The sequence below is a fragment of the Schistocerca americana genome, chromosome 5, assembly GCF_021461395.2.
Source record: "Schistocerca americana isolate TAMUIC-IGC-003095 chromosome 5, iqSchAmer2.1, whole genome shotgun sequence".
Taxonomy (NCBI): Eukaryota; Metazoa; Arthropoda; class Insecta; order Orthoptera; family Acrididae; genus Schistocerca; species Schistocerca americana.
The window spans coordinates 450398823-450411495 of NC_060123.1; the positions used below are offsets into that span (position 1 = coordinate 450398823).

General features: G+C 42.8%; 1 protein-coding gene across 1 annotated transcript in view; it reads right to left on the reverse strand.

The window, feature by feature from the left end:
• LOC124615683 (scm-like with four MBT domains protein 1) overlaps positions 1 to 12673 on the reverse strand; it is a 182230-nt gene that overhangs the window by 154057 nt on the left and 15500 nt on the right. Inside the window, exon 2 of the mRNA XM_047143713.1 lies at positions 4906 to 4979. Coding sequence (XP_046999669.1) covers positions 4906 to 4979 — 74 coding nt within the window. The remainder of the gene's footprint in view (positions 1 to 4905; positions 4980 to 12673) is intronic.

Below are 12673 nucleotides of genomic sequence, written 5' to 3' on the forward strand. Positions count from 1 at the left end.
TCACCAACCATGGTCACTCTTGTCCACATCTGTTTGCAGTTGGATTCATTTTGGACATCACCAGATGTAACTCTTCTTCATACCAGTGTACCTCCTTGACAGTTTACTCTATTTTTCCAATACATGTTATATGTGTTGTAAAAAATTTCCAAATCCAAAGCTTTTGATTTCAATCAGTTCTCAACTGCTAGTTATGATGTAGAAGCAGCTTTATAGGAAAGCTATCAGCTTTGGAACTTTGCTGTGAATACTCCAGCAAGTAAGTATTAATACCATAAGATCCTCACTCCCACCATTTGCTATTGAGTGTGTTTTAAAAACTCATTTATATGCTGGTAATTTTTTCTCGTGAGAGGTCTCAGAATTTAATATAGTCTAAAAAAATATCACCATATGCATGCCACTTATACTCTTCCATCCAAGCAACCATTTGTAGCATATAGTGCACTCCTAACCTACCCTGGGCAACTTAAAAAGTCCCGAATGTGCAGTGAAGTTCAAGGAATCTACAGCTGCAGTCATCATAAACCCAAATAAGTTTCTGGGTTAGACCCTCCACTTGGATCCAAACTGAAGGGCCTTGATCAGTCCCTGATACAATGAGGAAATCAACAACTATGCAGAGAGCACAAAAAAGACATTATGCATCATCACCAGATCCACCAGACTCTGAAAATCACTAAGAATAGTCTCATAAACCAGGTGACAGATATTACTGGCACCAACATGGATGACAACCTGCAACTGACGGCAATCTGTGCTTCCAATTGTTCCCCAAATGGTCTCTTCTATGTGGCACACAATTTCTCCAGGGATACACTCCAAACAGACATTTAGTTTGTTTTCCTCATGTGACATCATTTCTCTGAAGGAACATCTGCCTAGCACTGGAACTGTCCACAACTTCCAGACCCTACTCTACCCATTATGGGTAACAACACTCCAACAGAAAAGAGACTATTGCAAGAACAGGAGAAGCAAGACTTACTGGCTCTGTCTCATTATCAGTAGAAGATAAAGCGTCAGCCCTATTCATTAGAAGCAATTAGCAATATACAACCTTCCTTGCGAAACATCTCCAGATGTTGACGTGGTCCACCAGATGCCATTGGGTGACCAGTTGGTGCCAAACAAGTGGTCTCTGTGGACTACACTGGCAACAAGAATGGTTGGGCAATCACTGTGGTGCCTTCACAATAATGACTGTCTTGCTATTTCACCAGCCATTTCACAGTTGCCAAAACAGCTTCTAGCTGTCTGTGCAGGGCAATTGACTTTCATTTTGACCTCACAACAAGAAATTGGTATAAGTGAATTTAGCTCTTTCAAAGGCAGAGAGAAGTACATAATTTAAATTCAAGACTAGGCTGTGCTTACATACACTATGTGATCAAAAGTATCCGGACACTCCCAAAAACATACGTTTTACATATTAGGTGCATTTTGCTGCCACCTGCTACCAGGTACTCCATATCAGCGACTTCAGTAGTCATTAGACACTGTGAGAGAGCCGAATGGGGCGCTCCGTGGAACTCATGGACTTCGAACATGGTCAGGTGATTGGGTGACACCTGAGTCATACGTCTGTACGCGAGATTTTCAGAAGGCACTTGGATTGCATGGCGAACAAAAAACTGAGATGCTTCAAGAGGTCATAAGGGAGGAAGTGGAACAGACATTGAACCCAATCTCTAGTCCTTCATTTCTCTTTACAAAGGTGAAAAAGTCGAACGCCAGGCAGATTTACGTACATACAATGCCGCATGAGTAACCTGTTTGGGCACCAAGAAAGACTGATGTCTGGAGGACCCTGGATAACCAACCAGTATGTTTCCACTGCAGATGACCGGGGCATGTGGTGCACTATTGTCAAGAAAGGCGGCAGATATTTGATGATGCTCACGCCAGAAGACAGCTGACCAATCTTAGCCGACGTCAACTCCAGAACGATAAAGACGAACAAGAAGATGTGGGTGCAGGACAACATAGGTCACTATCGCTACAAGGATAGGATGCTCTCCAAGACACCGATCAAGCTCTCCATTGCTGTTCCGATCACCTACCGCCACAACCTGGAAAACTAAAGGGTGCGACCTTCCTTGGAGGTGAGGGTGAGGCCGCCGAAGAGAAAGCTAGCGAGGTCCACTTTTCCCAACACAATAATGAAGTGGAAACATGAAAGGACACATACAGCATAAAAGCATCTGGCGGACCTCATCTGTTGACTGACAGAGACCACTGACAGTTGAAAAGGGTCGTAATGTGTAATAGGCAGACCTCTATCCAGACAATCACACAGGAATTCCAAATGGCATCAGGAATTCTAAACTGTATCGGGATCCACTGCAAGTACTATGACAGTTAGGCAGGAGGTGAAAAAACTTGGATTTCATGGTCCTGCGGCTGCTCATAAACCACACATCACGCCTGTAAATGCCAAATGGTGCCTCGCTTGGTGTAAGGAGTGTAAACGTTGGACGATTGAACAGTGGAAAACCATTGTGTGGAGTGACAAATTACAGTACACAATGTGGCAATCCGGTGGCAGGGTGTGGGTATGGCGAATGACCGGTGAACGTCATCTGTCAGTGTGTGTAGTGCCAACAGTAAAATTCGGAAGTGGTGGTGTTATGGTGCGGTCGTGTTTTTCATGGAGGGGACTTGCACTCCTTGCCGTTTTGCATGGCACTATCACAGCAAAGGACTACATTGATGTTTTAAGCACCTTCTTGCTTCCCACTGTTGAAGAGCAGTTCCGGGGTGGCGACTGCACCTTTCAACATGATCGAGCACCTGTTCATAATGCATGGCCAGTGGCGGAGTGGTTACAAGACAATAGCATCCCTGTACTGGACTGGGCTGCACAGAGTTCTGACCTGAATCCTATAGAACACCTTTGGAATGTTTTGGCACGCTAACTTCGTGCCAAGCCTCACCGACCGACATCGATACCTCTCCTCAGTGCAGAACTCCATGAAGAATGGACTGCCATTCCCCGAGAAACCTTCCAGCACCTGATTTAACGTATGCCTGAGAGGGTGGAAGCTGTCATCAAGGCTAAGGATGAGCCAACACCATATTGAATCCCAGCATTACTGATGGAGGGCACCACGAACTTGTAAGTAATTTTCAGCTAGGTGTCAGGATGCTTTTGATCACATAGTGTAAAAGTAAACTGAGACCAATGCACAAATTTACACTTCAGATACTGCAAGTTTCATTGTACCTAATGCTGATGTCACAGGATCTGAAGCACTACTGCGTGTTATTTAGCAGTCATTGGTTCAAAGTGAATGAGAAGACTGGCACTAACAGCAGCACTGTACACTGTTGCTGGTGTCATCACTGTAGATGAGAACGGTTCACACACATTTTCTTTGTAGTTTTCTGAAAGAAGGGGGAAACAGTGGGGACAAGCTTCATCTAACACTAAAAATGTTTTGGGGAAAGTTGTGGAATGGAGAGGGTTAGCTAAATCTCATCCATTTTGTAGGACCAGCTAGAAAGATGATGTAGGATGCTATGAGGGAGCACATATAAATTTTATAATTAATATGCAATGCTGATTAACTCCAGATGAGCTGTACAGGGAACCAACAGATGCACAGGTAGAGCCATGCCTTGATGGTCCTGTATCCCTCACAGAAGTGCCAAAGCTGTGCCCTTCCTTCCCCTTCTCCCTCACAAAACTACCTTCCAGTAATTTTTATGGCTTTAGCAAATTTTATTTTGTAAGCAGGTTGAGTAAAAATACAGGTTTATGGAAAAGTATTAGTGGTATTAGTTGCATGCACTATCTCTCATTTCACTTGTACCTTGAAAATGACGGGGTGCTCACCAGTCAAAATACCGACAGTTGTCAACGATGTTATATGGCCGCGTTCTTGTAAACATTCAACATGTCAAGAGGTCAAGTTTCGGAGGAAAAGTACTGGATAGAGTATCTAGTACACTACTTGTACCCTGTTTTCTTCCCCCACTACTGTGTCTCACTCCGGTCAACTGTCGTCATAAACTGAGAAAAATCGGAAACCTTCATTCAAATAGTGTATTTGCTTCGGCACCTGCCTGCAGACCATTGAAATCCCACAATACGACAGCAAAGAAGCAGCAAGAACTCCACTGTTGAATATGAGAGAGCTATGTAGGTGGCTGGTGTGGGAACAGAGTGTTCTGTTGCCACATAAACCACATCAGCGATAGACATCTGCTCCGTAGTAGTCGTTTCTTCATAATGCTACTCTGACAAATAGACGCTGTAGAAATGACACTGCAACAACAGCATGCATTTACTGTTGTGGTCTGTGGGTAAGGCTTCTTCTCGTAGGCAGAAGGTATGACATAGGGGATAGGAGAACTCACATATCTCTCTAGGTGTAATTCTTAAACTAGATTGTTCTTGGCTGTTTCCATTCAAGTCAGTTTTACACCATCTCTGTGTTGTGCCCTTGGCAGGAACATATCTCACTATGCCCTTGATACAGCCCTGTGCACAGACTAGATACTAAGTTCTGGTGTTGCCAGAGATAAATCATGGCAAAGGTACTGGACTCGACTTTCTGCCAAGTAAACGCCCGATTTAAGAATACCTCCAATACCTGTCTGACTGGTGCCAATTAGCAAGTGGAATGATTATTTATTTATTCATTACTTTTTAAAAAAAGCTTGTACCCTATCACCAGTGTGTATTGCAACTAATTAATTCAGCTGACATATTAACTTTCTTTGAGCACGTAATAGCACTGTACCATGCCCTAGTAATTTCTGTGCCCTTAAGACCTGCAGTGAGTAGAGGTACACATAAATGTGTTCTATGTTTATTTGAATAAAACAAACCAAAATCAACAAAGAAACAACTTACAATAGATACTGATAGGTATAAATTTCAATACTTTGCACACTCACATGTGTAAAGAGAGCGTGGGGAACTGCCTTGGTGCCTGTTGCTTCCAGGTAATCTTGCCAAATGAAACTGTCATCTGTAAAGGTGAAACAATAAATATACAGAAAAAAATGTTGTTAAATATACAAACCAATATATCAGTGTATACATTAAATGTACTAAGTCATACATATTTTATTGCATGGCGATTAGTTTCTTTTAAAACCCAGTGCTGATGATAAGGGGCATAGCGTCACTCTGTAAGGATTTTACAAAAGAGAGCATAGTGGTTACAGTGGGTGAAACAGGCAATAGTACTGACAGAGATCCAAGAATTCTATAGTGTGTGACCTTGTAGAGATAGCATCAGCATCGTATCATACCAGTTGAGTCTGTATATGAAATTGGCTGATGTTATCAATCTCATTTACATCCTTCTGCCAGGAACGTTAATTACTAGTTGGAATGGCTGCCTCTAGTGAGTGCAGTGTCACAAATTGTTGTGGTTTATGTTGATTCCACCAGCAGGTAGAATTACTTTGGACACGCCCTTCGCCTCAACGGGATAGATAAGGGAGTCTGACTGGGTTAACAACAAAACCTTAAGCAGGTAGTAAAATAGAGGACATAGGTCTTAAATAGCACCTTTTTAAGTGTAGAGAGGACAGCAAGAAACCAAATTCTAGGGGAGATCAGAACTGAAACAAATACTCATTTTGAGAAAGTAACTAAACAGAATAAGTTTACCATACTGTATTCGTGCGAAAGCTGTTAGTAGAGAATTTTCAGCAATACACAAATTATAATTCCAAAAGAGTAAAAATAAAACCCAGTTAACATAATCTGCCTCTCTGAATGTCATGTAACCACTGGTATATGAATCTCATGTAATCACTGGTATGGATGTTATTGTTACACAGTTTAAATTAGCATTGTACTTCTGTAGAGCAGACATGGAGAAACCAGACGTTATCATGTACAATAGGAATTATCATACACTTAAGAACATTAACAAAGTCTTCTTACAGTGGCATCAGGAAACATGAGCAACAGACTTTCATCTAATTGTACATCTTGAAGAAACCTTTTTATGGAATTCTTACACTCACTTCCCAATACATTTACTCCTTAATAGTTTATGTTTCTTGAAATAAAAATCACTTTCACTGAACTTAAATATACACAGTCACAATACAAGACAAACAATTGACACACAAATTTTGCCTCCTTGTCCAGGATCCAGAGTTGCAACAAGCTCTCATCTAGCTGGGATCCTACCAGTTCAAAAGAAAATTAAAACATACCTCATTAACGACTTTTTCTACACATTACCTGAATATTTAAATTCAGGGATTCAAAATTTTCTGGTAGCTACATGGCAAATAGAAGTGTTAGTTACAAAGTTGCATTACATATTTTGAAAAATAAAATTGTAATCAAGTAAATATTGGCACAATCTAGGGTGCAGGCAATGTGATGTAATGGTAAGTGTCACTGGCTGGAGTGCTGTGAGCCACCAGTTCAAACCTGACCACCAGCAATTGTTTGTTATGTGTGCATATTTGGGAATACTCAGTGAATGAATCAATACCAACATTCTGGAATTTCTGAAGTCTGCATGAACAACTGCACTCTCCATCCACAATGCCAGTTCTGTTCTGGCTGCATGTTGGTGTTGGAAATAAACATGTTTTCAGTGACAAGCATTGTAATTCAATGATGACCCTGCTTTCAGATTTGGACTTCATTATGGTAACAATGTGGTGTGGTGGAGATGTCCAGTAGTTATACTCATGAAACCAGCAGATTCCAAGCCAGCAGTAAATCAGCTGCACTTAAGGTACCTATCAGTGTTTACCAGGGACTCTGGTCAGGACCCAATGAAGTGGGTGAAAGGATTTAACTGAATCATATGGCAACATAATCTGCTTTGCAAATGTATACTTTGCCTCGGACAGCACATAGCACATCCCAGCTATGGTTTGAGAACAATGAAGAGAAGCTTAATAGCTGGGATATATTCCAGGCTGAACTAAACAATCTGGTGACAACCAGCAGCAAGTTAGAAGTTAGCTTGGCTTAGCACAGGAACAATTGAAGAAAAGGGCTCAATGTCATGAAGAAATGATACAGTTCCACATACAGGATGTTTTGTACTTTTGCAGCTTTGAGTATGAATATGAAGGAAGCTGACAAAATTGCACAATTGATGAAAGCAGTCGTGGAAGACATGGACAAGCTCTTCTGGTAAAGAATGTCACAAAAACTGAAAAATTCACCAAGTGGTGTCAATGCATCAAGGAAATGCAACAGAAAGCAGTCTGACACAAGAGGTATGATGGACTCCTGACCGTGGTCCCTATGACAGTTGTGGAAGATTGACATAACCTTTCCTTATCGCAGCCAGTTGGATCTAGAACACAAAAAATAGTGACTTTGAAAGTTGACTCCATACATCATGTGGTAACAGAGAATGTTAAAGAAGACGTATATCGGCCCTTGGCACCAACCTCAATGCGTCATGAAGAATGGACTCTGCCATTTGACAAACATAGGTACACATAACTCGTCCGCCAAGTACAGCAACCCACAGAAGAACAGACATTTGCAAAACGGGAGGCAACATGCCAGTCTGCTTTCACTGTGAATGACCTGGACACATTGTACACTACTGCACAAAAATTACATGAGAAATTTATGACTACTATGCTGCAAGACATCAATTATCACAACAGTCTTATTCCCACCAGTTAATGGCAGATGCCAATGGTCAAACTTGTGGGACAAAGTCACTTCTGTATCCTGGGTGGAGTCACTCCCTAACATGCCGTTCCCCGTCATCTTACAGAGAAACCAAATGCTTGCCGAGCCACCGAGTTTGGGAAAAGTAAGTGAGGCGACCAGCTATGGAGATGAAGCGGCCATGGATGAAAATTCGGTAACGATGACAGTTACCGAGAAGACAGGAAATCTCGTTGATGTCATCATTACAGCCAACCTGCCTGGGTGCTAGCTGACTCATGGACTTCTTTTCCTGTAATGCCAAATGCTTATCACCACCAGTTAAAGAAGACCATGTTCTGTGATATGAAAGCGATTGTGCTGAAGGTCACAAATGAGAAATACATTCAGGTGACAGGAAGACGTATTACAAGAATGACAGAATGTAGCCCTTCGAGTATGTAATTTTAACAGAAGGTAGTCATAATGTTATTCTTGGATGGGACTACTTGTAGGCATTATAAGCAGTCATACATTATGAAATATCAGAACTGCAGACTGACAAAGCTATCAATCAGCACAAATAATGTAGATCACTCTGGGCAGTAGTTCGCCATTGAAGACTTTGTTATCCAGTCACCAACAAGGTGAGTTCCATTGTCAACAGAGATGCTTAATTACACAACCACACAAAGCAACTCAAGGCTACAGAAGAAACCTACATGCCTGCAGCAGCCATAACCATTGTAGGTAGGAAGGAGAATTTTGAATCACAAATTGTCACAAGCAGCCACATCTCATAACAAAAAGGTATGTGGTTGGGATAGTGGAACCAGTCCAGGAAAGGCAGCTGCTTCCTCCCTGCTACCACTACGGACAACACAAAAGAGGAAGCTACTGTTGAACTGACAACAGGATCTGGCCAGAACAAGGAACAATGTCGGTGATTTTTTTAAAGCTTTCGGATCTGAAGAGGAGAAAAGACAGACCAAGCAGTCCAAGGCAAAACACTCTAACAACACTGGGGACCATCCACCAATTAGCCACTCATTTAGTGTGATGCTGGTTGAATGATGGATAATCCAGGAGGAAGTGGTGAAGATGCTGCAAAATAATATCATGGAACATTCAGATGGTCCTTGGTGTCCGTGTGGTTCTTGTGAAGGAGGACAGCACATGGCATTTCTATGTGAAGTACCAATAACTGAAAAAAATTATGAAGAAAGATATGTATCCATTGCTACCCATTAATGGCACCAGAGGCTGCTTGAAAGTAGCAAAGAATTTTTCAACTAAGGACATGCAGACAGTCTACTAGCAAACTGAGATTGGCAATACTGAGACCGGGAAAGGACTCCTTCCCATCTTGTGATAGTCTCCACGAGTTTAAAGTTGTGCTGGACTGTGTAATGCTCCAGCCACCTTCGAATATATGATGGACAACCTGCTTTGATGCCTTAAATAGATGATGCAACTTTGCTATCTGGATGACACTGTTGTTTTCACAAACACATTTGATCATCTAAGTCGCCTGACAACTGTGCTGCAGGCTGTTGAGACTGCAGAAGCCCCCCTGAATCAGATGAAGTGCCTCTTCGCCACCAAAGAAATAAAGATCTTGAAGCATCTAGTGAATGGCGATGGTGTCCGGTCCGATCCAGAGAAAATACAAGCAATCACAGATTTTTTTATTCTTCAGCACATCTGATATGTGAAAATGAGCTTTTCCTGCAGGCGATTCATAAAGTACCTTGCAAGAAATACCGCAGGGACACACAAAATTTTCCTGGAATGAGGTACAACAAAGGTATTTACTTGTCCTTAAGGATGTACCAACATCTTCTCCATTCCTAGCATTGTATGACAAGAATGCTGAGACGGAACTTCACACAGACACTAGCTGTTATGAGATAGGGTGCAGTTCTAGTGCAAAATCAGAAAGGTGCCGGAGGGCCATATAGAGGAATCATTTCTAACTGCCCAAAATCCCAAACCCCTCACCTGAATCAGACTCATAGATGACATCTTCATGATCTGGATTAAAGGTGAGGACAGCCTACGCACTTTCCTGCAGAATCTCAACACCTGCTGCCCCAGTCGCATCTCCTCAGCCTCACAACACACCTTCCTCAATGTCAACCTACACCTCAAGGATGATTACATCAGTACCTCCGTCCACATCAAATGTAGACACTTGAGGTTGTAACATCTGTAACGATGAGCAGTCTCTCTCCAAATATGCCACGGTTCTCACCAAGGCCTTCACAGACAGAAATTGCCCTACCAACCTTGTGCAGAAATGGATCTCCCGTGCCTGTCTCATCTCGCCCACTTACTCATAGCCCAGTCACAAAGGACCAATCTTCTTGTGACTTACTACTACCCAGGACTGGAAACTGAATCACATTCTCCACTAGTGTTTCAACTACCTCTCATCATGCCCTGAAATGAGAAATATCCTCCCCATCCCTCCCAAAAGCGTATTCTGCCACCCACCCAAACCTACACAATATCCATATCCATCCCTACCCTGCCCTTACTTCTAGCCCCTGCCCTCATATCTCTGAAAGAGACCGAAGAAAAGGAGACCAGTATTTAACATCCTGTTGACAACGACATCCTGTCGACAAGCTCGCATTCGGTAAAATGGAGGAAAGAAATCTGGCATGCCCTTTCAAAGGAACCACTCCAGCTTGGGAGGGATTTTTTGGTATGGAAGGGATTGAAGGCTGTCAAAGTACAGGTACTATATGTGGTTGGTGGGCTTCATGTGGACAGAGGTGTAGAGGAGGTCAACATCCAGGAAGGTGGCACACAGTGTTGTGGAGGACCAGGTTAAGGAGATGAAAGAGAGGGCGTTGAGATTATAAAAGGATGAAGAAAGAGTGTTTAGGTCTTGAGTCCAGATCAAAAAGATAACATCAAAGAACCTAAACCAGACTACGGGTTTGGCATTTGGAAGGCTACGAAGGTCTCGTCTAGATGACCCATAAACAGGTTGGCATAGGAGGGTGCCATGCAGGTGCCCATAGCTTTACTGCGGATTTGTTTGTATACCACACTTCAAAGGAGAAGTATTTGTGAGTTGGGATAAAATTAGTAAGGTGTGTGAGGAAGGAGGCATTGGGTTTGGAATCTGAAGAAACTGAGCAATGTAGTGTTCAGTAGCAATAAGACCGTGAGCATGAGGGATGTTAATGTATAGGGAGGTGGCATCGACAGTGGTCAGTATCTTTGACGTGGGAGGCTAAATTATGGGCAATTGGTTGGAGGTGTTGGTCAATGAGGGCTGAAATTCATTCAGTGGGGACACGATAACCAGATACAAAGGAGAGTCCAGGACTCTACAGCTTGTGGATACTGGGCAGCATGTAGAAGATAGGTGTGTGAGGAGACAAAGGAGGAAGGAAACTGATTCAGGGGAGAGGTTCTGGGAAGGATGGCCTTTAAGCGGGGACTGGAGGTTTCGCTGGACTTCCGGAATGGGATCATTCTGGCAGAGTTTATAGGTGGAAGAGTTAGTAATTGCCAGAGGTCATACAACAGGTGGTCACTGCGATTCATAACGAAAGTAGTGGAACCTTGGTCTGCAGGTAGGATGACTAGGTCAGGATTTGTTCTGAGGTAGTGTACGGCTGTCTTTCTTCTGCTAACAGCTTGGTGTTCTGAGGAAGAGACCTGCTTAAGGATGGTGAGGCCAAGTTGGAGGTAAGGAATTTCTGGAAGGTGACCAGCAGGTGGTTATGGGGGAGGGGAATCACAGTTGGATGGTGGTATGAACCGGTAGAGGGAGAGTCAATGTTGGGATTAGTTCAGTTTTGGTTGGTGGGATTGGTGGAAAAGAAGTGGTTCCACTGTAGGGATCGGGAGAAGAACAGTAGGTTTCTAACAAGTCCAACATGGTTAAATTTGGGTGTAGGGCTAAAGGTGATGTATTTGGAGAGGACTGAAATTTCTGTGGGGCTGAAGGTTTTGATGGAAAGGTTAACAAACAGTGTTACAGAACAGTTTCAGCTGCGGATCTGGTGGAGAGTTGGCAGGGAGTTTTGGGGGATGTGGCAAGATGAAAAGGTCAGCTAGGCAGGCTTCGGGTCCTATTAGGGGTTGACAAAGGGGACCATTTATGGTAGGGTAGGGATTGGATAGTGGTGCCCCTAGGTGGAAATAGGATGTAAGCAAGTTCAATAACTTATAGAGGTGGTGTGAGGAATACTACTACAGGTGCTGGGGAGCAAATAATTCAATCTCAGAGATGTGATGTATGTAGCAGGGAATGTGTAGTAGCAAAATCATGCAGTGGGAGCAGAGGTGGTTCTGGTATTGCCTGTGCCATGGAGATGTACAGTGCCAGGTTTGTGAGAATCTGGGACTTGTGGGATTTGAAAAAAACTGAAGGTAATTGTGAATGGAGGGGTGGGATCCAGAGAAAGGAATTTTTATGGTTAGGCCGTTAGGGAGGATACCATGATTTAGGCAGCATTTAAGACACAGGATGTGGGACTGAGTTTTAGCCAGGGAAAGGGATACTCTTCTGAACTTATGCAGAAAGATGGATCAGAGCTTCATTTTGCAAGGATTGCATAGGGGAAATGGGAATGATGTGGAAATGGGCCAAATAAGGTGTTAAAATGTTGTTAGGGGAGCTGGATAAGAGAAAAGAGCATCAAAAACACGTAGACACTCAAAAACATGCACAGATAAGCAAAAATATGAACAAATACGTACACAAATGTGGGAGATGAGGTCTGGGAGTAAGTGTGTGATTGGATAATGGAAGAAAGGAGGAGGAGGATGAGTATCATAGAGGATCGGAAGTATGTGTGCCATGGGTAAGTGTGGATAATAAAAAACACTAAAATACATGAGGATGGGGGAGGAAGTAGGATCAATACTAATAAGTATAATTATCAATTATCGGTGGGGAGAATTTGGGGCATCAGATACTGCATCAACAATCTGCAAGGTCACGCAGCTGTGTGTTGTGGGCAGATGATCCTTGATACAGTGTCCTTCAGACTCTCAAACCAAGTACCTCATTCTGCATACACCTTACTAAATTTGTTAAGCAAT